Source organism: Lipotes vexillifer, unplaced genomic scaffold, assembly GCF_000442215.2.
Source record: "Lipotes vexillifer unplaced genomic scaffold, Lipotes_vexillifer_v1.1 scaffold668, whole genome shotgun sequence".
Classification (NCBI taxonomy): domain Eukaryota; kingdom Metazoa; phylum Chordata; class Mammalia; order Artiodactyla; family Lipotidae; genus Lipotes; species Lipotes vexillifer.
The window spans coordinates 3547897-3575451 of NW_006785319.1; the positions used below are offsets into that span (position 1 = coordinate 3547897).

Sequence of the window (27555 nt, forward strand, 5' to 3'; positions counted from 1 at the left end):
TTTCCCTATGATGTCTAAAGCCATATTTAATCCTAAAGTCCAGTTTTACCAATGTTTGATTATAGTTTCTCAACAGTGTGAGATACTATGTGCTTAATAGGTTTCTGTTTCGCTTCATAAACTTCTATACTGCTTTCTGTGAGGATTAATAAAACAATTTATTTTCCATGACGTAAAGCAAAGTCTATGTTGGTTTCTGTACTTATACCCTATGACGTTTGAAATATTTAACTTCTTCAGCTGTTTGATTTCTGTACAGTTGATAAGGACCTGGAAGCTCAGTAAAAATGTGAATCAAATTAAGGAGATTCCCCAAAAGAAAGATAAAACAAAAACTAAACATTAAGGGAAATATTTCAAAGTCAATAATCTATTATTATATACCTCTAAATACCAAGACATTATGCACAGTATAAATAACCTACTGTCCTTGATTACTTAGTATCTGCAAAATCTGGGACTTTTTGCTTTATCCATTTTTTCTTTTTTGTTCTTTTGATAGGTATTTTTTTCTTTTTTTAAATTGTAGTTGATTTTCAGTGCTTTATCCATTTTTGATATATCTCTTATGAAAGTGTGTTTCTAGAAAAATTATGAAATGTTCCACATATATAGTTTGATTATATAGATAACCATTATATATAAGAGTGTATCTGTTGTTTGACAATATATTGGAATGCTACTCAGCATTGAAAAGGAATAGCTTATTAATACATGCAACAGCATGGGTCAGTCAACAGCATACTGAGTGAAAGAAGCCAGGCACGAGAGTACACATATTGTATGAATCCATTTATATGAAATGATAAGAAAAGGCAAATCCAATTTCTGTGACAGAGAGCAGATCAGTGTTTGCTAGAAGGAGGGAGGGGGTGTTGGCTGCAAAGGAACATGAGGGACCTTTTGGGGTGATGGATGTGCTTTCGATTGTGGTAGTGGTTCCAAGAGTGTCTGTATTTGTCAGAACATCAACCTGCGCTTATAATTGGTGAATAAAGTCATGTTTAAAAGATCCTGTTGTTTCAGTATTCTAGTACAGTGTTTTCAGCATTATTTTGAGTATAGGTATCTTCAGAGATATGTACATACATTTGATTTTGCTAGAGAGAAACCTTAGAACACTCAACCCTAAGTTGATATTAGCGCCAGACTAAACTCGAGGAACCAGTCTCGTGGGAGGTATGATCACCTTTTACCAGAATTGTGATTCTGATAATCTTGCCCTGAGATGCACATTTTGAAAATGTATATGAAAATCACCTTGATGGAGTTTCCTGCCTAATGAGGTATCTTCCCTATTTCTAGCAACTTTCATCTCTTGCTATTCAAGCATCTTGAATCAGTTTTCTATTTTTATCTTGAGCTGACTTTTTTTAAAATCAGGCTTTCTTATAATACTGTACACAATTCTTGCGTCAAGATGTGAACACAAGTTTTACCTCGTTGGGTACACTGAAATGCCTTTTATTTGGTTCTCGTATTTTCCTTAGCCAGACTTCTTCCTCAGGATGCCGCCACCTGGAAGCTCTTCTCCCTTTCCTGGCAGCGTTCTGGCTTCTGCTCTCATCCGTGTTTGAGTGCTGCCCCTCCACTTGAGTCATGTCACTTTGTCTTCCTTTTGGTGCTGCTGGCCTCTGCCTTTGAGGTTCCTATTTCCTCTCTGCATTGCAGTTCTTGCCCCCTGACCTCTGTAACATTCTACACTTACTCAGTGCTCATCCTGACACCTCTGTTTTCTGTGAGTTTTCCGTGCGCTTGGGTGTGTGTGTTCTGAGGCTGCGTCCTATGGCTTTGCCTTCATCCTTTGTTATTTCCGCAGAGAACCCACAGCTCCCTTCACCGTTGACTTCTCTGATTGCCTTTCTTTGCTCGCAGGCTTCTTGGCTTGGTGTCAGAGCAGCATGCCTTTTAATTAGTTCCTCTACTTTGTTCTCTCTCTTATTCTTGCTTATCGTGCGTAATTTGACTTACTGACCTTTTTTTTTAACTTTATTTGTTTGTTTATTTTTGGCTGCGTTGGGTCTTCGTTGCTGCACACGGGGTTTCTCTAGTTGTGGTGAGCGGGGGCTACTCTTTGTTGCAGTGCATGAGCTTCTCATTGCGGTGGCTTCTCTTGTTGCAGAGCACGGGCTCTAGGCGCACAGGCTTCAGTAGTTGTGGCACGTGGGCTCAGTAGCTGTGGCTCGCAGGCTCTAGAGCGCAGGCTCAGTAGTTGTGGCGCACAGGCCTAGTTGCTCCATGGCACATGGGATCTTCCTGGACCAGGGCTCGAACCCTTGTCCCCTGCATTGGCAGGTGGATTTTTAACCACTGCACCACCAGGGAAGTCCCACCAACCTTCTAAGAAACTGTCTTAGTGCACTTTCCTGCTAGAAAATGTATGCGTGCTTTCTGTTGTTTATACTATGAACTTGCACAGCTGAGGGTAGTTACCTGTGATGACCTTTTAGGACCAAATAACGCTTCCTATCTGCCTTCTTTCTAGTTAACTTCTTACGTCTTCCTGTGTCCTTTTTCCCCCTACTGCCAACACCTAAACATATACCTCCAGTGCTTATTTTTACTTTAAGTTTTACTTTAATACCATGGTTCATATTTAATCATTTACTCTTTCTTTGTTACATTGCTTTCAAGACTGGGTTGAATAATATTTTTCTCCAGTGATTTTTTTTTTTTGGAATTTTTATTTCTCATAATTTTTTTTTCTATTTTGTAAATTTGCTCAGTTTTTACTACTTTACAGTGTGCCTGTTGCCACTCATTTACTACAGGAAATGTAATGTTTTTCAAGCTTTATACTTTGTTTCCCAGTTTGTCAACTGCTGAAGGATTGGTATGTTGTTTTGTTTCTTTTATTTATACCTAGAGTATGTTTCAGTGGTGTTTATATCCTCATTGCTTGTTGAATTGGATTTGGGGTATGTTAAATGCCGTATGTTTTCGTTAGATATAATTTTGAGTGTTACAAAAGCAGGCTCTGTTTTATTTATAAGCTATACATATTTAAACTTAATAGGATGGGATCACATAAAACGTATACTAGAAACTTGTTTCAAAACTTGTTAATTAAGACCAAGTTTTTTCATAGTTACATAAATTTAGTGATAGTTTATATTTTAGTTACATTGAATTAAGCTTTATTGTTAGTAACAAAGTATACTAGTTTTTGATTGTTAATGGTTATAATATAGTAGGAAAACATGTTAAATTAGGTAATTGTTTTTTAAGAGTCAAGTGTTGAAATTTACTTTTTTCTTTTAAGGGTAGTACAGACCTTTTAGGTCTTGTGAGACAAGCATGTGAGAGCTCTTTGTTTGATTCCTAGGCTCCCCTTTTTGGCAGTGGAGGGGCTGTGGCTCCATCATCTTTTTCTTCTCGAGGACAGTATGAACATTACCATGCCATTTTTGATCAGATGCAGCAACAAAGAGCAGAAGATAATGAAGCTAGGTGGAAAGGAGAAAGACATGGCCGAAGGCTTCCAGAAAGGTATGGCATGTTCTGCAGAAGTTGCTTGTGCTTTGCTTTAGAGAAAGTAATGGAAGCCATCGTGTGTGTTTATTGGCAGAGGAATCCCACCTGGAGTACATCCAGGATTTCCCAAGGGGGCTGCAGGTCATCACCATTCCTCTGATGCCGATGCTCTTAGAGAAACTTGGAAAAGATTGAAGGCCGTGTCTAAACAAGCCAATATAAACAGGTTGGACCGTGATGATCCATAAATTCACCCTTGCTTGTAAATTTGTCTTAGGCCATGTACAGCCTAATACCGTCACCTTCTGGGTGTTTTCTCCATTATACATAGAATATTTTTTGCCTTCTGGATGAAGTCATTTTCTTATGTGCAAATTTGGCCCTTGATTACATATGGAAAGCATGTAGCTCTTCAGCCTGATTTTTGTAGCTTATATATGTTATAGGCTGCACATACTATTTAAAGGAACATGTGATAACTTTGAACCAACATATGGTTGTAATAACTTTATCCACTTGCTTTAAATAAATCAGAATATATTTAAAATGGAATTACATTCTATGCAGAACTCCAAGACATGCCTTTGGGTCTTCCTTTTCCTCATTACTTAGAACCCCACTTTTCTCTTTGTCTTTCTCTGCATGTTCATCTCTGATTGATGGCTCACTATGATCCTGTTCATTGGGTTTTTTCTTTTCTTCCATTAATTAATTTAATATGATTGCAGTCAATAGTTTTAACTTGCATAGTTCCTTTTTTTAAAGTATGCATATGTTTTTTTAGATCTTCCCATTTCTTCTATAAAAACGTTCCAGTTAAGAGCAGATACCATTTTGTGAAAATGTAATTTGTCATTTTACAGAGAATACTTTTGAGTGTGATAAAACTCTTTATGGCTCTCCCAATTATAAAAGATTATTAAAAGGTAGCTGAGCTAGAGGTAAATAATTGAGGGGAATACAAATTAACATTATGAATTATGTACAGTAGTCTGAAGTGTTAAGCTAATTGTAAATACTTCCCATTTTTGAGAAAAGAGGGCTACAGACTTCCACATATGCATGTTTTTTATGAAATGGTAAAGAAGATTTTTGTGTGGGGTTTTATCCTCTGGTATTATTGATCTATCTACTATATAATTTGTATGGCTTTTTATTTTTTATTTTTTGCGGTACCCGGACCTCTCACTGCTGTGGCCTCTCCCGTTGCGGAGCACAGGCTCCGGACGCACAGGCTCAGAGGCCATGGCTCATGGGCCTAGCCACTCGGCTCACGGGCCTAGCCGCTCCGCGACATGTGGGATCCTTCCGGACTGGGGCACGAACCTGTGTCCCCTGCATCGGCAGGCGGACTCTCAACCACCGCGCCACCAGGGAAGCCCTGTGTTGTGCAATGCAGCGTAAATTCACAGAGAATGGATTTTGTCAGATACAACCTTTATTTCTTTTTAGGGTTGTAGGCTAGAGCTATAGTTCTCAACCTGTGTGCTGAGGCAAGTTGGAGCCTCACAGTGCCCTGGATATTTTACATTTGTTAGGGAAACGTAACTACATCTGTTGGACAAAGTGTAGACCATACTGTTAAGCAGTTTTGACCTAACTATTTAATGAATGGGACTGCTAGGTATTTCTTTTGGCCTTAGAGGCATTGTGAAAAAATTACTTAGATACCTAGTAGGGTATATAAACTTCAGCAAGATACTGTTGCCAGGGTGTCTCAGTGTAGACATGGTAAAGAAATATAAATAAAAATTGTTAGGTGGATTAGTCATTGGTTAAAGAATTATATTCAGAGGATGCTGGTTAATATTTTGATGTCCAAATTTATAAAGTTTTAGAAGCGCGTCCTCCTGTAACTAATCTCCATTTTTAAAGAGGACATAGGAAAAACATTCAAAGGGTATAGTCATATTTCCAGAAGACATAACGTGGAAAGAAATAGTAGATATGTTGTATGATTGATCAGGAAACAAAATAATCTCAGTAGACCATAGCTACAACTAACTTGATTTAGAGAAAACTTAATGGGAATTTGATGTAGTTTTGAGTCTGAAAAATTATCTGACCAAGTAAATATACCCTTGGAAAAGATTTGTAAATAGCATATACTAAAAAGTTGAACTAACGACCTTTCATTGCCTCTTGGATCAAATTGCAGCCCCTAAATGGCCTGCAGGGTCTCTTGGAGGCCTGTGTACTTCCTTGGCCTTATCTTCTGCTCTTTCTTTCCAGAGTTCTGGAAGTGCAGACTTAAAAGACATGTTTTTCCTCATCCTTGTTCCTGTGTACCTGCTGCTCCCTCTGCCCAAATTTTTGCCTGGTTAATTCCTACTTACTATTCTGGCCTTGGTTTAGGTTGACAAGTACTTACTAGGTCTATAAAATGAAAAATAAAATAAAATTGGAGACCTGACTGAGGACTTCCAACTTTTAATTTGCCAAGTAAGCTCATTTAAAAAAAAAGTTTCTCAGCCCTAATTCCATCCTTTGGTAAAAGAATGAACATTTTAATGTGAAAAAAGTAGGGTGACACAATCTTAGAATACAGATTATCCTTTGGGATTAAATAAATTGGGATTTGTGAAAATTATATTAGTCATTTCTTTATGTTGTTGACAACTGTTGAAAACTCAGTGATGAGTGACCACCGGTTAGGGGACGTACCCAGGCTGATCACCATGCTCTTCCGAGCCTCAGCTAGCTGTGGTCTGGGCTGCTCTCACATCCCGCTGTGGGCCTCCTCATGAGGCTTGAGCTGTGAGCCGGAGAGCCCCCTCGGTTGCTGCTTGGATGGCTCCTCAGGGAGCTTCTCGGGCACCCCCATCACTGTCGCCATCGCCACCACTGTGCCTCTACCGCTGTCCTCATCTTAGGGCTTTTATGTGTAACGTTAGTATAACCAGGTTTCACACAACTCTGCCTTGGTCAGCAAGCCATTCTGTCTCGTGAGGGCAACTTTACAGCTCTTTCTTCCTTCAATATGTTCGTTTTACAGTTTAATATTAAGAAGTCAAATTTATTTATTTTACTTTCAGATCCTGCTAAAGTATACACTCCAGTAGGTTAAATTAGGCCCCCTTCCTTCGTTAACTGCAAGAATCCAAGATATTCCAAAAGGTCTAGGAGCCATTCACTTGGTCCTCAGATGACCCCAGCGTTGTTTTTTTTTAACCCCAGGGAACCTCCAGATTTCTAGAAATGACAGGAAAGAATACACACACATTGATTTAAACACATTAAGGATTTGCTTCTCCTGCAAACTCCTTGTGAATGAAAAAGAAGAATAATGAAAAGCTTTCAAACTAGTATAATTATATATTGCTATAAGAATAAAAATGCCCTTATCTTTTATAGCTAGTAATCAGTGGTAAGAGAAGAATTCAACTATTGTGTGTGTGATATGCTCCTAACTTCATACTTACTAATACACACTGTCTCATATTTACGTACGTATTGTAATCCTTTTCTACTGTTGTAGATCAATAACTTTTCCTACTCCATCACACTTAAAGTGTTGTCTTTTTTTTAACATTTTAAAATTTATTGGTATAAAGTATTCCATACTGAAAGCAACAAACGAACAGAAGTCTGTTTCTCCAACTGTGTGAACACACAAGTGCCATTAACAATGAAGCAAGCTGTATATCCAGCCTGGAGAATTCAATGGGTCTGCCTTCTCAGTCAGTACTTTCATTTTAATGTCATTCATATCCAGGAATTACCAATGCACCTTGGTACAAGGACTCATTTGTTTGCAATCTGGTGTGATGCGAAATTATTCTAAGACAGACTATCTTTTAATGTTTGGTACACATTTTAAAAAAATTTTTATTTATTTATTTTAACATCTTTATTGGAGTATAATTGCTTTACATTGTTATGTTAGTTGCTGCTGTATAACAAAGTGAGTCAGCTATATGTATATACATATACCTCCATATCCCCTCCCTCTTGCGTCTCCCTCCCACCCTCCTTATCCCACCCCTCTAGGTGGTCACAAAGCACCGAGCTGATGTGCTATGTGGCTGCTTCCCACTAGCTGTCTATTTTACATTTGGTAGTGTGTATATGCCCATGCCACTCTCTCGCTTCATCCCAGCTTACTCTTCCCCCTCCCCGTATCCTCCAGTCCATTCTCTATGTCTGCATCTTTATTCCCATCCTGCCCGTAGGTTCTTCAGAACCATTTTCTTTTAAAGATTCCATGTATATGTGTTAGCATACGGTATTTGTTTTTCTCTTTTTGACCCACCTCCTAGAGAAATGGAAATAAAGACAAAAATAAATAAATGGCACCTAATGAAACTTAAAACCTTTTGCACAGCAAAGGAAACCATAAACAAGACGACGAAAAGACGACCCTCAGAATGGGAGAAAATATTTGCAAACGAAGCAACTGACAAAGGATTAATCTCCAAAATATACAAGCAGCTCATGCAGCTCAATATCAAAAAAACAAACAACCCGATCCAAAAATGGGCAGAAGACCTAAATAGACACTGCTCCAAAGAAGATATACAGATTGCCAACAAATACATGAAAGGATGCTCAACATCACTAATCATTAGAGAAATGCAAATCAAAACTACAATGCGGTATCACCTCACACCAGTCAGAATGGCCATCATCAAAAAATCTACAAACAGCAAATGCTGGAGAGGGTGTGGAGAAAAGGGAACCCTCTTGCACTGTTGGTGGGAATGTAAATTGATACAGCCACTATGGAGAACAGTATAGAGGTTCCTTAAAAAACTACAAAGAGAACTACCATACGACCCAGCAATCCCACTACTGGGCATATACCCTGAGAAAACCATAATTCAAAAAGAATAATGTACCAGAATGTTCATTAAGTGTTATCTTTGCATGCCAGTGTTTTGCTTTATTCAAAGGCATTTATTTTTCCTCCTTTAATCCTCAAGTTCCATTTTAATGCTGTTTCCTTTGCTGAAGTCAAGAAAGCTCACATATTTCCTGATTTTAAAATAGTGGCAGCTGGCCGTCCTGTCGTCCCCCTTTCACTTAGGATTCTCAGCCAAATGTTCAGACCTCTTTTTTCTCTCCCTTTCGCTCAAGGAAAAAGAAAACCTGAAGGAAAATCGCAAGTGGCTTTTTTGTCTTGTTTTTCTGCTTACCGAGGTGATATAGATTAGCTTTAGAAATATTGGAAGGTATCAGTAGGTGTTAGAAACAGGAGAAGAAATCACTGCTCATCCTGCGAGGCAGTCACTATGAAGACTGTGGTCTATTTTTGCATCTTTTGTTCATATTTCTTTTTCTATAGTTAGAGGAGATCAAATCATGCACAAAGTTTTATCTGCTGGGGTTTCTTTTTTTTTTGGTATCTGTTTTTATTTAACATTTTTACCATAAAAATTTTCCCATGCAAAAAATTGTTTTCATGGGACTTTTGATGTTTGTATTCGATTCCAGTGCTGTTAACTATAGTTTATATAGCAAATCCTCTAATATAATACATTGTAATTTTTCACTTTTTTGAACTTTGTGCTCTGAACATATTTTTTATTTCTCATTATTTCTGTAGAATACAATCTTAGAAGGGTAATTCCTGGATTAAAGGAGTTGCTCTCTTATGTTCTTTATGAAGGCTCTAGAAATAAATATTACTAAATGTATTGAATTTATGAAATTAAATTTATTTAACTGAATTTATTAACTAAATACTACTAATTTTCTTTCTACAAAAGCTGTGCCAGTTTATGCTCAGTCTAACAGTATATGATTGTGCCCACTTTATTGCCCCCTGACTAGTACCAGTTACTCTTCGGAGCTAAAGAAGTTCTTGAAAACTAGAAAATTTTAAATTAAAGTAAAACGGAGGAAATGAAGTTTTCACTATATTCACTACTGGTCACTCCACAGAATATTGACAGAGCGTGTGCCCATGAGGATGGTGATGATGAGGATGATGATAGTGACATAAACATAGGAGCTGCTGCTGGGTTGCGTACTCTGTACCAAGACCACCGCGGAGGGATTTACGTGCCTCGCCAGTCCCCGCTACCTGTGGATTGTGTGCTTGTGGATTTGCCTGCTTGCTAAAATTTGTGTGTAGCCGCACATCAGTACTCCCAGTCCCTTCACAGTCATTCCTGGGCATGTGCAGAGCCCCAGGGACTTTGAGTTGCCCAGTGCGCAAGTCCCGGCTGAGTGGGAGCAAGGCCAGCTCTGCTTTCCTGTTTCAGCGCTCATGAACAAATGTACTTTCATAGTCTGCTCAGCTGCATTTTCTGCATTTTGGGGCATTTTGCTGGTGATTTCATTGCTTAAAATGGCCCTCACGCCTTGTGCTGAAGTGCTGTCTGGTGTTCGTAAGTGCAAGAAGGCTGTGATGTTCCTTATGGAGGAAACATTTTTATCAGAGAAGCTTCATTCAGGTGTGAGTTACACTGTTGTTGGCCGAGAGTTCAGTGTTAATGAGTGGACCGTGTAATAAGGTGTCTTTAAACAGAAACACACATAAAACAAGGTTGTATATTAATCCATTGGCGAAAATGTTGTAGCAGGAGGCTGTCAGGGGCCTAACTCTGTAATTCTCCTCGGGGTAATCATTCAGTATGTGCTAATTCATATTCACGGTGACTTTATACAACATAACTACCAGGAATAATGAGAGTTGATTATTATTAGCTCATCTAGTCATCACCAGTGCTACAAGGCACATATTATTGTTCCTAGTTTTATACATTAAGAAATTGATATATGATAAATGACTGTATAAATAACTAATTTCTTGAAGGCCACATAACTGTTTATTAGTAAAACCGGGAGGTGAAGTTGGACAGTTGGGTGCCAAAGTTCACTCACTTAACTTTTGTGCCATATTGACTTTACTAAGGCTTGAAACATTTTATGAGGAAAATTAGAGAAGCCGGGAAAATTTCGCTGCCATTAAAGAAAGCATGCTTAAAGGAGCAAGTTCAGAAGAATTGGCTGGCTTGTCGTGTAGAAGAGGAATTAGACTTTGTATTTGCACATGGTAGAAGCGCTGTGATTAGAAGTAAAGAAGCAGATTCCATCCACTGTGACGTGTGCTTAGTGGATGGGCTGTTGTGGGATTTAGTCAGTGCTCTCAAACTGGAAGTATTACCCTAGGGGTTTGAATGACCATGTGTCAGGGATATTTAGATGGGAATATGAGAATACTTTATTCAGCAAGAAGTTGGATTAATTAGTACTCAGGGTCTCCTCCAATTTGAATATTATGATTTTTTAAAAAATTTTAACATCTTTATTGGAGCATAATTGCTTTACAATGTTGTGTTAGTTTCTGCTGTAAAACAAAGTGAATCAGGTATATGTATACATATATCCCCATGTCCCCTCCCTCTTGTGTCTCCCTCCCACCCTCCCCATCCCACCCCTCTAGCTGGTCACAAAGCACCGAGCTGATCTCCCTGCGCTACGCAGCTCCTTCCCTATTCTTTTGTTGAACTTTTTAGCACCATTGGCATTATAGAGCATTTTCTCCACACTGTTATAACTTCTGGTTTTTATAATTTGTTATTGTCATATGTAGTCAGTTCATTTCCCTGCTTCAAACTGAATCAGCAAACTGAAATCTGTAGTCATCTACGAGTGCTTCAGGTTATCTTTTCCTCATGTTTTAGAGAACCCATAGTGGCTTCTTTCTCTTTCCTGGTGTTATTTTTCTTCTTCCCTTTTTATCAGTAACTCTGGCTAGTCCGACTTTGCTTTTTATATCCGTGTCTTGATAACACACCTCAATTATTTTTTTTTTTTTTTGCGTCTGTGGGCCTCTCACTGTTGTGGCCTCTCCCGTTGCCGAGCATAGGCTCCGGACGCGCAGGCTCAGCGGCCATGGCTCATGGGCCCAGCCGCTCCACGGCATGTGGGATCCTCCCAGACCGGGGCACGAACCCGTATCCCCTGCATCGGCAGGCGGACTCTCAACCACTGCGCCACCAGGGAAGCCCCCGACTTTGCTTTTTATATCCGTGTCTTGATAACACACCTCAATTATTTTTTTTTTTTTTTGCGTCTGTGGGCCTCTCACTGTTGTGGCCTCTCCCGTTGCCGAGCATAGGCTCCGGACGCGCAGGCTCAGCGGCCATGGCTCATGGGCCCAGCCGCTCCACGGCATGTGGGATCCTCCCAGACCGGGGCACGAACCCGTATCCCCTGCATCGGCAGGCGGACTCTCAACCACTGCACCACCAGGGAAGCCCGGCTTTTTTTTTTTGAAGACTAACTTTTTACAGCAGTTTAGCTTCACCACAAAACTGAGGGAGACGGTACAGAGATTTCCCACGTGCTTGTCTCTATACCCGTTGTCAGCGTCCCCCACCAGAGTGGTATGTTTGTTACAACTGGTGAGCTTATATTCAGTTAGCTTTTAATGTTAGAACCTCAATCACGTGAGACCATCTTATGAAACCATTGAGTGCCTCTAAACATTTGAATTTTATCGAGCTTTTACTTTTCCAAGTCTTTTCCTCTGTATTGCTTCATTTGAGTAAAGCTGACAACAATTCCGTTCCCTCAGATAGGCATTATGCCACTTAAACAGAGGAGGAAGCTTAGTGAATACACCCACGACATCCTTTTTTCACTTCATTAACCCTGTACCACCCCAACTCTTCTACCTTAAACCATATTGACTCATTTTTCATTTCTCGGGTTATTTCTGCTACCTAGATTTCTGCCATTTTTATGTTGCTTTCACCTCTTAAAAAAAATCCATTTTTAGTCATCTTTCAAAATTTTTAATTTCCCTTAGTAAAAAGTTTGAGCCATGGATATGAGGTATCTTACCCAGATCTTTCCATTTATTCATGCATTTGTATAAAAAAAAGAAAATAACTTCCTTTTTTCTCTTGTCAGGATGAAAAAGAGTTTGTCTCATTATTTCTTTTTTACCCATTTTAATGTCTCTGTATTTCACTTTCCAGATTCCTAATTTCTTACTGTATATTTGTGACTTATATAGTATTTATATTAATCATTCCTTTACTATTAATCTAGATCAATGTTCTACTAATTTTAAGTGGCATAAACTTGGAACTCAAGAGATATGGTCTGTTTAATTTGTCTAAAAAAGAGTATACACATATACATTCTTTTATTTATTTATTTAGTTTTAGCTGTGTTGGGTCTTTGTTGCTGTATGCGGGCTTTCTGTAGTTGTGGCAAGCGGGGGCTACTCTTCATTGCATTGCGCGGGCTTCTCACTGCAGTGGATTCTCTTGTTGTGGAGCACAGGCTCTAGGTGCGTGGGCTTCAGTAGTTGTGGCACTCAGGCTCAGTAGTTGTGGCTCACGGGCTCTAGAGCACAGGCTCAGTAGTTGTGGTGCACGGGCTGAGTTGCTCCACAGCACGTGGGATCTTCCGGACCAGAGATTGAACCCATGTCCCCTGCATTGGCAGGCAGATTCTCAACGACTGAGCCACTGGGGAAGTCCCACATATAAATTCTTAATAACATTTAATGAAGAGAATGACTATTAAATGACTATTAAGTTAAATGACTATTTCCTCTATCCCTATGAGCCTTGCACACATATATAGTTTGTGCTCACAATTCAGTACAGTTTTACTACTGAAAGGGGAATAAGTATATGAGAATGGGTTCTTCTTTTTTGTATGTATTAAGTAGTAAACAGAAATGCATGTGAAAAATGAAAACAGTATAGGTTTTTAAATATAAGGAATCATAGAATCAATTAAACTAGTTTTGTCCTTTATTCTTTTAATAAGGTATATTACTCTGATTCATTTTTATATGTTGCACCAACCTTGCATTCCTGGAATTCTGTTTTATACATCTTATATCTTCAAAGACAGATGTAATATTGGTAAATAGTTGACACTCAATAAGTATTTGTTTAATAAATGAGAAGATAAAAGAAATAATGGTAAGCAAAAATCACTACAGGTTTTAAGTTTGTGATTGAAAGCAACCAGTTATATATACCTGCTTATTTAAACCAGCTTAGGAAAAAACTATTCAATAAAGCAAAACTTATAGATTACATAAATAAATAGAATGGATAGTACTATATTTACATAAATGCTGTGAACATTCTTTAAATCAAAGCTGTTATGTGTATGATCAGGTTCTTAGTAAAATATTTCTGTGTAGCTGAATTATTTGATTTAGTGAATGAAATCAATCAGTGAATATGAATTAACATATGCTGAGTTGGAGCCCCAGACTGATAAACATTGGAGATACTCAGTATCTTAGAATGGGAAATCAAGCATAAAAACTTTATAGAAGTTTTACTTTTATAAAGGTTAGAAAAGGAAGTCAGTGCAGTCAGGATACAAAGCAGAGATTTTATCTAATTGTATATGGTGGTGTAAGCATCCAGGACTCCTCAAAAGAGCCTTATCAGTAGATGTACAGTTTCAGATGACATATCTGAGCGTCATACTCTCTGAAAGTTTATCTGTCATCTTTAGGCCCAGCCTTATATAAATGGGGCTATAGCAGACCAGAATAACAGCCTTGCCTATATATTGAGCTGGTCAAAATGTTTGTTCAGGTTTTTCTGTAACATACAGAAAAGTGAACGTTTTGGCCAACCCAGTATATGAAGGAGATTTTCCTAGCCTCAGCAACCAGAGAAGAAAAAGAAATGAAAGGAATCCAAATTGGAAGAAGGGAACTAAAATTGTCACTGTTTACAGATGACATGATACTATCCGTAGAAAATCCTAAAGATGCTACCAAAAAACTACTAGAGCTCATCAAAGAATTTGGTAAAGCTACAGGTTACAAAATTAATACACTGGAAAGGCTCTGAACCAGCTATAGAGATTATCTAATCCTAGAAAATTCCAATGATGGAGTTTCACAAGAATATCTTTTAAGCACTATGAAAGTTAAATGAATCTTAGGCCACTGTCTTCCATAGCTTTATGGTAAATCAGATTTTAAATTTCTACCATTTAATTTCATATTTAAAATTCTTACATGTCTCAGTACAGTTGACCCTTGAACAATAAGGGGGTCAATCTGCATATACTTACAGTCAGCCCTCCATATCTGAGGTTCCTCTGCATCCATGGATTCAACCAACCATGAACATGTAGTGCTGTAGTATTTACTGTTGAAAAATATCTGCATTAAGTGGACCCACACAGTTCAAACCTGTGTTGTTCAAGGGTCAACTGTAATTGTTAACAAAACATGTAAAAGAAATGATTGTTTGGGGTATGAAAATCAGAAGTATTTAAATATACTGGAAGAGAGAAGGCATTATTTCATATCTTTTTCTGAACATAACTTAGTTATGGTCCATCACAGAGGCTATAGGAATTTTGTGTGCCTTCGTAGCCAATATCTGAGAAGTGCAGTCAATAACTTTCTCAACTTTCTTCCTTACTCACAAAATTATTGCAGTTGATACTATGCAATGAGTTCTCTGTTTACGGGGTGTGGGTTTTGTTTATTTTTATATCTTTCCTAGTACATGGTAACAGACACGATATATATTATAAATTTATTTATTTATTTTTGGCTGCATTGGGTCTTTGTTGCTGTGTGGGCTTTCTCTAGTTGCGGTGAGCGGGGGCTACTCTTTGTTGCGGTGTGTAGGCTTCTCGTTGCAGTGGCTTCTCTTGTTGCAGAGCACAGGGCTCTAGGCACGTGGGCTTTAGTAGTTGTGACACATGGGCTCAGTAGTTATGGCTCACGGGCTCTAGAGCGCAGGCTCAGTAGTTGTGGCACATGGGCTTAGTTGCTCCGCAGCATGGGGGATCTTCCCGGACCAGGGATCAAACCTGTGTCCACTACATTGGCAGGCGGATTCTTAACCACTGCTCCACTGGTTAGGGAAGTCCCACACAATATATATTAGATGTTCAAACTGTCACTGGTATTTTTTAGTTGTTGTCTAAGGCCAACATGTTTACATTCTCTCATAGTTGTTAGAGGAGGATACAGAAACATAACTGGAAAAGCTGGAAACAAATAAGTGTGCTTTTAGTTTTTTCCCCTAATCTATCCATTTTTCTTTTTAATAGTTGTGATATTCAAGGAATTCAGATTTTACTTTTTACTGCAGTTTTGAAAATTCACACAAACTCTTCCTTGTTTTTTATGAGCTTTGAAATTGCTACTCTGCTGCTTTAATCTTACTTCCATACTGATTGATATATTTGATGCAGAGTTCTGAAATAAGCTTACCTACTTGGAAACTATTGAGATTTTTCTATAGGTATAGTCTAAAATTATTTTATGTGTCTATAAGTAGGATAGATTAAATGAACATAGCAGTGGAAATTTTACCTCTATTTAAAATAATAATGTCTCCAGTTTAAGTGGTAGATTCTAATATATGTGTAGCAGTTTCTTCATTACAGAGGAAGATTTCACTTCATATCAGCCTTCATGTTTTGCAAATATCTCTAAAGAAAATATGTAGAATAAGTGTAAGTTTAAACGTTTTGAAATATTTAATGTTCAGAATTTCTAACTTTGCTGTTTGTCCAACTCCCTCAGGCAGAAGGGGCAGCTGGCTGTGGAAAGAGCAAAGCAGGTGGAAGAGTTTCTACAGCGAAGACGGGAAGCGAGGCAGAACAAGGCTCGGGCTGAGGGGCATATGGTAGGATTTTGTTTTTGAGATTTTTGAACATGTTAGTATCCAAAGTGAAGGTCTGGAACAAGGTAGGTATAAACGCCAAGAGTCGTAACCCTTTACAAACGTTTCCTCTGAACATTTGCAGAGCATTTAACCTCTCTTCAGCTATTTCTTTTATGCCAAGCGTGAAATTCTGTTGTTCTTGGTTAATTGAGAATAAGTTCGTAGCTGCATCCTTCCTTTTAAAAGAGTTGAAGTAGGTATAGCAACCCAGATATTCATATTAAATAAATAAGTTCTTACATTACTTTTTTCTTCCAATATGCTTCTGGTTTTAAATACTTTTAAGTAGCAAAGAATTGTAGAAGAAAAATGGGAAATAAACATTTGGGTAAATATACATGTAACTGTGCATTTACCCAAAAGTAACTTAGGAACAAAAGTATTTTAAAGCCTCTAATTATTCCAGTTAACTGAATTAAGTCATGTACATAAGAAAATATTAATAGTTTTAGATCATCGTTTCAGTAGTTAATAGTTTTGACTTGCAGAGATACACAAGTGCCTTTTCACCTTTTGTCCACAGAACAAATGGTGATTGTTTGTCAGCTCAGCACCCGTGAAGCATCATGCTCACGTAGGAAATAGGTCAATTGTGTGGTAGTATGTTTTCTTTAGACTTAGATTTACTGTAAGTCCATAAGTGATACCTTTATGAGTTAATATAATTATTCCAATTTAGGATTTTTTTTTCTTTGAAATAATATCACAGAAAAATGGTTAAATTTTTTAATGGTTACCCTGTATATGTGTAACACCCATGAGCTTGCTTTTCTAATACCTGGAATTAATCTGTATTTGTATCCTCTCTATAGACAGAGGAGAACCTCCTTTGTTTTCCCTTGCCCTATTTCTCCCATGTTAGTAGCATCTGGAATTTTAGTTACAGATTTTAAAAACAGTTATTAGACTTACCAAGATTTACACATTTCTTTCCTCAGCACAGTTCCTTATATACTACTGTGCTCCCTCGGTTTATTTGTCTTCGTGATGGAGACTATCCTCTCGTAACCTTTTGGAGAGAAACTGTCAAAGATTTGTTGGGAAGGTCCTTATTTTGTCTTCACACTTAAATGTTAATTTGTAGCGGTGGTCTGCTGGTGAATTTGCTTAGCATTTATATGTCTGAAAAAGCATTTTGTCTTCTTTTTTGAAAAATATTTTTGCTGGATGTAGTCTTATAGGTTGAGACTTCTTTTTCTTTCATTTCTTTAAAGGTGTTTCTCCACTTACATCCTGGCACGCCGGTTCTGACCAGAGGTCTGCTGTCATTCTTAAACTTTCCTCTGCATGTAATGTGTCTTTTCTCTCTGACGGCTTTTAACATTTCCTCCTTATCACTGGAAGTGGATTGATTTAGATGTATCTTGGTGTAGTTTTCTTCATTTTTATTTTGTTGGGGGTTCATTGAGCTTCTTGGATCAGTGGATTTATTGTTTTTATCAAATTTGGAAAAATTCAGCCATTATTTCTTCAAACTTTTTTTCTGTTCTCCTCTCCTTTTTCCTCTGGGTGCTCAGTAGCCATACGTCAGCTTGCTGATGCTCTGTTCATTTCTTTTTGGTCCTTTTCCTGTGTTTGGTTTTGGGTAGCGTCTGTTACCGTATCTTCAAGTTCATTACTCTTTTTGTCTGCTTTGTGTAATCTGCTCTGCTCTTAATCCCATCCAGACACTGTATATTTTTCATTTCAGATACTGTATTTTTTAATCTCTTAAAATTTATTTGGGTCACTTTTATACTTTCCATGTCTGTCTTTATAATACTTACACTTTTCTCTACCTTCTTGAACATATGGAATATGATTAGAGCCGCCTTTTTAATGACCTTGTCACTAATTCCGTTATCTGTGTCATTCCTGAGTCTGTTTGTTGACTGATTTTCTCTTCATTTGGGTAATCTTTCCCTGCTTCTTTACCTACCTGGTAATTTGTGGTTGGATGCCTGGCATTGTGTATTTTATCTTGGATTTTTTGTATTTAAATACAAATTAATAAATTTATTCTGCGATGCAGTTATGTTACTTGAAAATAGTTTGAGTCTTTCAAGGTTGATTCTCAGCTTTGCTAGGCAGGTGGAGAACAGCCTTTCGTCTAGAAAGCACTTGGCGCCACCACTCAGGCAGTACTCTTTTTTTTTTTTTTTTTTTTTTTTTTTTTTTTTTTTTTTTTTTCTGCAGCATTTATTCTGGGGCCATAAGTTTTTGTTTCTTCACTTTCTTCTGGGATATCTTTTTCTTCTGGGCAACCTCCCCTTCTGCTTTAGGAACAATCTGGGTTTTTTCAGTAAGGATCATCTCAGTGTGGCAGGGAGAGCTCATGTATAGGTTGATCCAACCATGAGCTCTGTAAGTCTTGCACCGCATCTTGGTGGCTTTGTTCACCTGGATATGCTCAATGACCGGAGAATCTACATCTAAGCCCTTAAGTTCAGCATTTCTCTCTGCATTTTTGAGCATGTGCAGTAAAAATTCAGCACTCTTTTTGGGCCACCGGCCCTGCGTGCAGCCCCACTGTTCGGCCTGGGCACACCTACCAACTCCACCATTGTAACGACGGGATGGCACACATTGCTTCTTTAAAGTGACATCCTTCAGATAGTTGGTGACTTTTCGGATATGCATACCCTTAATGGCCTGGACAGTTTCATGAGTGTTCTTAAAGTGAACATGAAGATTTGAACCTCTCAACTTGCATGATTTTGTGGGGTTTTCTGGGCCAAGTGAATAGCGAACCATTTTTAGAGGTCACCTCAGGCTGCTTACCGGAAAAGCGAGGCAGTACTCTTGACGCTCTGATGATGGCTTGGTGGTACTCCAATGCTCTGTTGATTTGGAAGCCTTTCTAGTCTGGCTGTGGGAAGTGTGATGTGTTCCCAGCCCTCAGTGAGCCTGAGGGATTGGTGACGTCATGGTAACTGTCACTCAGCAGGAGACTCAGGGGAAACCTCTGCCGATTCCAGGACTCTCTGGGCAGCTCTCTCTTCCTTGGTGCCCCTTCCTGCAAATGGTGCTGTCCTTCAACCTCCCAAGCTCTGGTTGCTGTTTCCCTAACTCAGGACACCCTCTCCCTGTGCTGCAGCCTGGAGACTGGGCAGTTGCTGAGCTTACCTCACTTGTTACCCTCCTCACAAGGATCACTGGCTTGTGCTGCCTGTTTGCCAGTTTTGGAAAATCGTTGTTTCATCTGCTTTTGCTGCCTGTTTGCCAGTGTTAGAAAATCGTTGTTTCATCTACTTTGTCCAGACTTGTAGTTGCTGGAGGTGGGAGGGTAGATCTGGTCCCTGTTACTCCACCACAGCTGCAAGTGGAAGTCTTGGCTGGTAGTCTGCTGGGTGAAGAAATGTGGGTTGCAAGCTCTCCCCACCCCACCTTGAAGCTGCTGCCTCATCATGGTCTCATTGTCGCTCTCAGGTCTTGTGACAGTGTTTTCCTTCACGTTCCTCTGTAAGGGGTTTTTCCTCTCTGAAAGCTTTTGGCACTGTTTTTCTGCCTTCCGTGTTCTGAAATATCGCTTGAGTGTTCTCGGTATTTTTAATTGACCTGTCATGACTCTAACCAGATGCTCTCAGTCTGAGCACTCACCTTCAGTTCTGGGACATTCTTAACTGACGCTTCTCACATATTGCTGCTTCTCCTTTTTCTCCTTAAGAGAACTTCTGTTAAATGGATAGATTCGGACCTCTGCATCAAATGTCTTTTTTTGTGTACTTTTATTTCATCTTTTTTATCCCTTTGTCCCTTCTTACTGTTTTGGAAGGATTCCTGGGCCCGAATTTCAGCTCGTAACATGTTCTTTAGTTTTGTCTACTCTGCTCTTCAGCCCATCCAGTGATGTTTTCTCTTAAGTTTAGAAACTTGTATTCTCATGTCCATGAATCTTCTTAGTTTTCCTTGAAAGCTCTGTGATCATGTGCTCATTTCTCTAATGATACTTTGGTTATCATAAGGTCTTGTTCTTAGTGCATTCTTGGCTGTGTCACCTCGGTGTCTTCAGTTTTTTTTTCAGCAAGTCTGCTCCCTGTTTCATGGTACTGGCCTCCCTCATACATTTGGTGTTCTTGCTGGTGTGTTCATGTTTGGGGGTGTCTATTTTACCCTTCGTTGCCTCTGTTTGGGTGGCGCCCTGGCGAGATGGGCACATGTTGCTGACCTCTCCTCTGTTCAGTTTTTCATCAGAGTAGAGGATGGGTGGGACACGGTTGCTGTTCAGCCAGGCAAATACGTGGCAGCTTATTTTCTGGGCATTGGAGACCCCACCTTCCTGGGTGTCACCGGTCACCTGGAGCACAGGCCTGGCCTTTCAGTCCGGGCTCTCTCATCACTCGTGTCTGAAGGGAGCTGCTCGCGGAGATGGACAGTGCACTGGGTGACCTCTTCTTTAAGCGCCTTTGCTGCTGTTCCCCTCTTGCCCCGGCTGCCAGCTCATCGCAGAGCAGCTTCCTGTTGCTCACATCTGCTGCCGAGGCCTCTTCCCTACAGGCTGTGCTCATGACGCTTCTCATCTTAAACCCACGTGTGTACTTTCCTTACCTCTGGATTCCTTCTGTTCTTGGGACTACCAAGAGTTTCATTTGTTTGTGAGTGCTGATATGCATTCACTTAACAACTTCTCAAGTGCAGAATTTTGGAAGAAGGGGAGGCCATGGTCTCACTGTAATCAGATATTAGTATTTTCATTTTGTTGTTTTATCATTTTTGAAAGATGTGATTTAGAAATCAGTGCATTTTTGACAGTGATTTTTATTTGACTTTCCAAGATTTGTTTTGTTAACCTGTATAGAGTTTCTTCATTCCCTAGATGACTATATGTATACGTGAAACTTTACTTTAGAAAAATGTGGCTAAAAAGTGAAGAATTTTTACTTTTCAGTATATTTGGGTGGATGCATCGTATATTACTTTCTTTATTCACTAATATAACAACAAGGCAGTGTGTTAAACTCTTTGGGGTTAATAGGTTAATTAATTGATTAAAGATGAGTTAATTAAAGCTGACTCAGATATAGTTTCTCTCTGGAATAACTTAGAGTCTGGTGTTAGACAAGAATATATATTCTGGAAGCGTGAGGTAAAGAACAGAGGCGAAAGCTGAGGTTAGCTGTGGGGATTTTAAGATTTTAAGTTCACACAATTTTAAGTTCTAAATTGGAACTTTTTTATGATGAGGTAGAGGGGTTGTTTAAAATTGGCCTCTCCTTTTCCACGCTGTGTAACAAATTACCATAATGTAGTGGCTTAAAGCAACACAAATTTATGACCTAGAGTTTCTCCGGGCCAGGACTCTGGCACGTTGTAACAGTTCTCTGCTCCTGGTCTCCTGAGGCTGAGGTGGATGTGTCAACAGCTGTGTCCTCAGCTGGAGGCTCAGCCACCTTCACTGACCCCTCAGGGTGCTGGCAGGACTTCCCTCCCTGCTGCTGTGGAACTCAGGCCTCGCTGTCTGAGAGCTTTGACTGGGACCATGTGGCCCCTTCATCTCAGTGTTAAAGAACTCCCGGTGCATCAACCCCCCACCTGCCGCTTCTCCAACCAGCCAGGAAAACTGCATTTAATGGTCCCTCATCCCATTTATCGTGACCTAATCCTGGGGGTACAACCCATCAGACTTGCATACCTGGGGAGTGGGTGTCGGTATCAGGAAGCCTTGGGGGTCTTCTCCAGGTTCTGCCCGCCACAGTCCCTTTGCTTGTGACTTAGAGGCCGCGTCTGGGGATGTAGACAAGGCGAGGGGGAGGAGCTGTCTCGAGCCTGTGCTTGGTGGTGGAGCACGCAGCCCAGGCGTCCACACAGAGCCTTGTAAGAAGTCAGCTGTATTAACATGAAGTTTAAATACAGTGAAATTCACCAGTGTTGGGAGTGTATCTGGATGAGTGTTGACAGGTGTATGTAGTCATGTAACCACTGCCACAACCACAGGACAGCACCATTCCATCATTTCTTAAAAGGTTCCTCCTCTTGCCACCAGAGAAAAAACTGTCGGCGTGTGAGATGATGGATGATAACCAGACTTACCGTAGTGATCCTTTCTCAGCATATGCGTGTATCCAGTCATTGTGTTGTACACCTTAAACTAACAGTGTTGTAAGTCAGTCGTGTCTCAGTAAAACTGGAGGAAGAAGTTTCCTTGTGTCCTGTGACAGTCAGTCTTCTACCAGCTGTAGGCAACCACCGGTCTGCTTCCTGTCACTGTGGTCTTGTTTCTTCTAGAATTTCATGTAAAATTATTATACAGTATATAGAGTTTTGAGGCTGGTGTGTATCAGTAGTTCTTTTTTATTCCTGAGTCATATTCCATCATGTGGATGTACCACAGTTTATTTGTTCAGTCCTCAGTTGATGGGCATTTGTGTAGTTTCTAAAAGACATGCTTTGAAAGCTCGTGGGAGTAGCCGATCATTAAATTCCCTCAGTTATATGCTCCCCATGCTCCCACAGAGCCCTTCTTTCTGAGTGGGCATATCCCTCTTTATTACGTGTAACTCAGTTGGTGACTTTTTTCTCTCAGACTTCTGAACACTGCTGGGGAAAGTTAAAGCTGTGATGACTAGTGTCAGGTGGGTTTATGGCCTCTTGTTTCAGCAGAGCTGTCAGTCCTTCTCGGCTGACCTCTGAATCTGCGTGGTCAGCAGCCTCTCCTGTTGCCCACAGTGGGGACTTCCCTCTATGCTGTGAAGATAATCATTACATCACAGGGAAAACTGGGCTTAAAAATCCCACATTTCGCCACATTTTCTGCCTCCATACTTATAAACTTATGCATAATTGTGCCCAATCTATCCTTGTTTTCTCCAGTCTCAGAGAAGGATATAACTTCCTCTGTTCAAAAGTTATCTTCCTATTCCATCCTATTTGATGATTATATTGCTGGTAATTGTTCACATTGGTTGTTTACTGGGTGCTTATGTGTCAGGCTTAGTTCTGAGTTCTATACCTGTATTCACTCACTTGTCATAGCAGTGCTCTGAGGCAGGTTCTGTCGTCTTCCCATGTTACATCTCACTGAGGCAGAGGTGGAGAAGCTAAAGTGACAGCTTGAGCTTTACAGCAACCAAATGATAGATTACATGGTGTTTAAATCCCTGCAGTCTGACTTGAGAGCCCACACTTTCATGGCCTTCTTTTCTGGACCATGCTGTCTGTCTCCTCAAGGGTCCTCCTTGCTCTATCACTTGTTTCCTCTCTTTTCTGAACTTCCCATCTTTCCTGGCATAGCCCATAAAGACATTCATGTTTCTCACGTTTCCGGCTCCTTCCTCCTCTTCATGGCCAGACACCTCAAATGAATGAAGCTCTGTTCTGTCGTTGCTTACCCGCTATTCATAATCCTGTTGAAACAGAAGTCACCAATGTCCGTCTTGCCAAATATAATAGAGTATTTTAAATCTTTGTCTTACTTGACCTTTCTGTGACCTTTGATCTCATGAGTTACTTCTTCAAAATTTCTTCCTTGCCTTCTGGGACACCAGATTCTCTCTGTTTATCCCTTACTTTTCTGATTATTATTTCTTAATATCTTCTTCTACCGGATTCTCTTCTTCTGTAGTTTCTAAGGCTGATATTTCCTGGCGTTCTGTCCTTGGTTGTTTTTCACTGTAAGTTACTACCCTGGGGTGATCTCACTTACTATTCTACGAGGGACTGGTGACCTCAGAGTCTCTGTCAGTTACGCGGGCTCCCCTCCTAACTTCCATCCTGTCTAGCTGCCTTCTGGACATCATTTCCTAGCGGTCATATTGGTACCTTATTTTTAAATTTTCCTTTTATTATGTAAAACATCATACAATAACATTAACTTTATTTTTCTTCTCCGGTTCTATGAATTTTAACACAAGTATAAAATCACGTACTCACCACCACGGTCAGGATACAGAACCATTCCATCACCCCAAAACTCTCTCGTGCTCTCTCTCAACATAGTCATGCTGTCCCCTCACCCCTAATACCCTGGAAGCCATTGTCTATTCTCCATTATTATGGTTTTGTCTTTTCAAGAATGTCTTACGTGGTATTTGTGTGTGGTATATATAATAGTATATAACCTTTAGCGGTTGGCTTCTTTAATTCTCCTTAATGCTGTTCATCCAAGTTGTTGCATGTATCAGTAACTGTTTCTTTTTTGTTGTTGAGTGGTATTCCATTGTATGGATGTGCTACAGTTCGTTTATTCATTCACCCACCCACCGAGGGACATTTGCATTGTTTCTAGTTTTTGGTAATTATAATCAGTGCTGCTTTGATCGTTCATTTACAGGTGTTTGGAGAAGAGTAAGTTTTTGTTTCTCTAGGGTAAATGCCCAAGAGTGGCTTTTCTGGATCATGTGGTAAGTGTAGACTTAGCTTGAGTTTTCAAAAGTCAGCCATTTGGCAGAGCACTCGCACCTTTTTGCCTTCTTAGCATCAGTGATCAAGAGCGCCCGTTGCCCCACATCCTCATCAGCATTCGGTATTGTCGCTGTCTTTTATTTTGGCCATCTAATCTATGTATAGGGGTATCTCATTGTGGTTTGATTTGCATTTTGCTAAAGGTTAATGATGTTGAATCCCTTTTCATGTGCTTATTTGTGATCCTTATATCCTCTTTAGGGAACCGTGTGTCTGAGTAATTTGTCCATATTAATTGTGTTGTGTTGTTACTGTTTTGCTTTGAGAGTTCTTTATATTCTGGACAAATCTTTTATAGGGTAAGTGATTTGCCAATATTTTCTCCTAGGTGGCAGTTTGGCTTATCATTCTCTTAACAATATTTTTCACAGAACGCAAGGTGTTAACTTTGATAAAGTGTACGTTTTCAGGTTTCTTGTTTATGGATCATGCTTTTGCTCTATCAGGTCTAAAAGCTCTCTGCCTATCCAGCAGTCATGAAAATTTGCTCCTATTTTTCAAAGAATTTTTATAGTTTTACTTTTAACCTTTAGATCTATGATCCATGAAAGAAAATGTTTTTAGTGTGGTAAAATACACAAAACATAAAATTTTCTGTCTTAACCATTTAAAAATACACAATTCAGTAGCATAAGGTACCTTCACAATGTTATCTTCCTTCTGCTTGATTTCTGTTTATTTTGCTCTTTTCTGGTCTTTTAAGGTTGAAGCTTAGATAGCTGAGGGTGAGACCTTTTTTCTTTTCTAATATTGGTATTGCATGCTGTAAATTTCCCTCTAAGCACTGCTTTAGTGGCACCCCACAAATTTTTCTGTGTTCTATTTTCATTTTCATTCAGTTCAAACTTTATTGTAATTTCCCCTTGAAACATCCTCTTTGGCCCATGGATTACTTAGAAATGGGTTAATTTCCAAGTGTTTGGACATTTTCCTACTTTTTTCTGTTACTGTTTTCTGGTTTTATTTTATGATCAGAGAACATACTTTGTAGGACTTCATTCAGTCATTTTACATTTGTTAGGGTTTGTACTTTGATCTAGAATATGATCTATCTTCGTGAATGTTCCACATACACTTGAAAAGAATGTGTACCCTGCTGTGTTTCGGTGGAGTGCTATATGTTTCAATTAGATCCAGTGAGTTGATGGTGCTTTTTAGTACTTGATCCGTGCTGACATTATGCCAACATTGTTTGATACTGAGGTAGGAGAGTGGAAGCCTTCAAATATAATTGTAGATTTATCTGTTTCTCCTTTTAGTTTGGTCACTTTTTCCTTTCTTTCTTTCTTTCTTTTTTTTTTTTATTTTTTTATTTTTAGAGAGCATACACATTTAGAATCATTGGGGTTTTAGAGTGAATTGACCTTTCTTACCAAAATGTAAGCTTTTTGTTTCTCGTATTACTGGAGGGGTTCGTTTTTGTTTTTGTTTTTGTTTTGCTGTGTAACAAATTAGCACAAGTTAATGGCTTTTAACAACATGTATTTGTTATCTCATTTTCAACTGCACGAAGGGTCGGTGCCCCAAACCCCTTGTTGTTCCCGGGTCAGCTGTAAACGTTATTTTACTGTTTCAATTTGGAATGTAGGAATTTTTCCATCACGTAGGTACCCTTACCCTCATCCCTTTATGCCATACTTGTCTTATATATTACGTTTACGTACATTTAAAGCCTCATTAGGCCGTGTTATAAATTTTCCTTACAACTTCAAACATGTTTAAGAAGGCAATAGGACAGGAATACTTTCTAATATTTACACAAATATTTACCATTTTTCTTGCTATTCACTCATTCCTAATGATCCAAGTTTCTTCTTATATAATTTCTCTCTGTCTGTAGAAATTCCTTTCGCAGTTTTTTTTTAACATCTTTATTGGAGTATAATTGCTTTACAGTGGTGTGTTAGTTTCTGCTTTATAACAAAGTGAATCAGTTATCCATATACATATGTTCCCACATCTCCTCCCTCTTGCATCTCCCTCCCTCCCACCCTCCCTATCCCACCCATCCAGGTGGTCACAAAGCACCGAGCTGATCTCTCTGTGCTATGCAGCTGCTTCCCACTAGCTATCTACCTTACGTTTGGTAGTGTATATATGTCCATGCCTCTCTCTCACTTTGTCACAGCTTACCCTTCCCCCTCCCCATATCCTCAAGTCCATTCTCTAGTAGGTCTGTGTCTTTCTTCCCGTCTTACCCCTAGGCTCTTCAAGACATTTTTTTTTTCTTATATTCCATAAATATGTGTTACCTTACGGTATCTGTCTTTCTCTTTCTGAGTTACTTCAGTCTGTATGACAGACTCTAGGTCCATCCACCTCACTACGAATAACTCAATTTCATTTCTTTTTATGGCTGAGAAATATTCCACTGTATATATGTGCCACATCTTCTTTATCCATTCATCCAATGATGGACACTTAGGTTGTTTCCATCTCCTGGCTGTTGTAAATAGAGCTGCAATGAACATTTTGGTACATGACTCTTTTTGAATTATGGTTTTCTCAGGGTATATGCCCAGTAGTGGGATTGCTGGGTCATATGGTAGTTCTATTTGTAGTTTTTTAAGGAACCTCCATACTGTTCTCCATAGTGGGTGTACCAATTCACAGTCCCACCCACAGTGCAAGAGTGTTCCCTTTTCTCCACACCCTCTCCGGCATTTATTGTTTCTAGATTTTTTGATGATGGCCATTCTGACTGGTGTGAGATGATATCTTATTGTAGTTTTGATTTGCATTTCTCTAATGATTAAAGATGTTGAGCATTCTTTCATGTGTTTGTTGGCAATCTATATCTTCTTTGGAGAAATGTCTATTTAGTTATTCTGCCCATTTTTGGATTGGGTTGTCTGTTTTTTTGTTATTGAGCTGCATGAGCTGCTTATATAAATTTTAGAGATTAATCCTTTGTCAGTTGATTCATTTGCAAATATTTTCTCCCATTCTGAGGGTTGTCTTTTGGTCTTGTTTATGGTTTCCTTTGCTGTGCAAAAGCTTTGAAGTTTCATTAGGTCCCATTTGTTTATTTTTGTTTTTATTTCCATTTCTCTAGGAGATGGGTCAAAAA

General features: G+C 39.2%; 1 protein-coding gene across 1 annotated transcript in view; it reads left to right on the forward strand.

Annotated features, from left to right (window-relative positions):
- Nucleotides 1-27555, forward strand: part of NEK1 (NIMA related kinase 1) — a 178810-nt gene that overhangs the window by 55754 nt on the left and 95501 nt on the right. The window contains exons 15-17 of the mRNA XM_007457386.1: nt 3326-3489; nt 3569-3700; nt 15965-16067. Of these exons, the coding sequence (XP_007457448.1) occupies nt 3326-3489; nt 3569-3700; nt 15965-16067 (399 nt within the window). The remainder of the gene's footprint in view (nt 1-3325; nt 3490-3568; nt 3701-15964; nt 16068-27555) is intronic.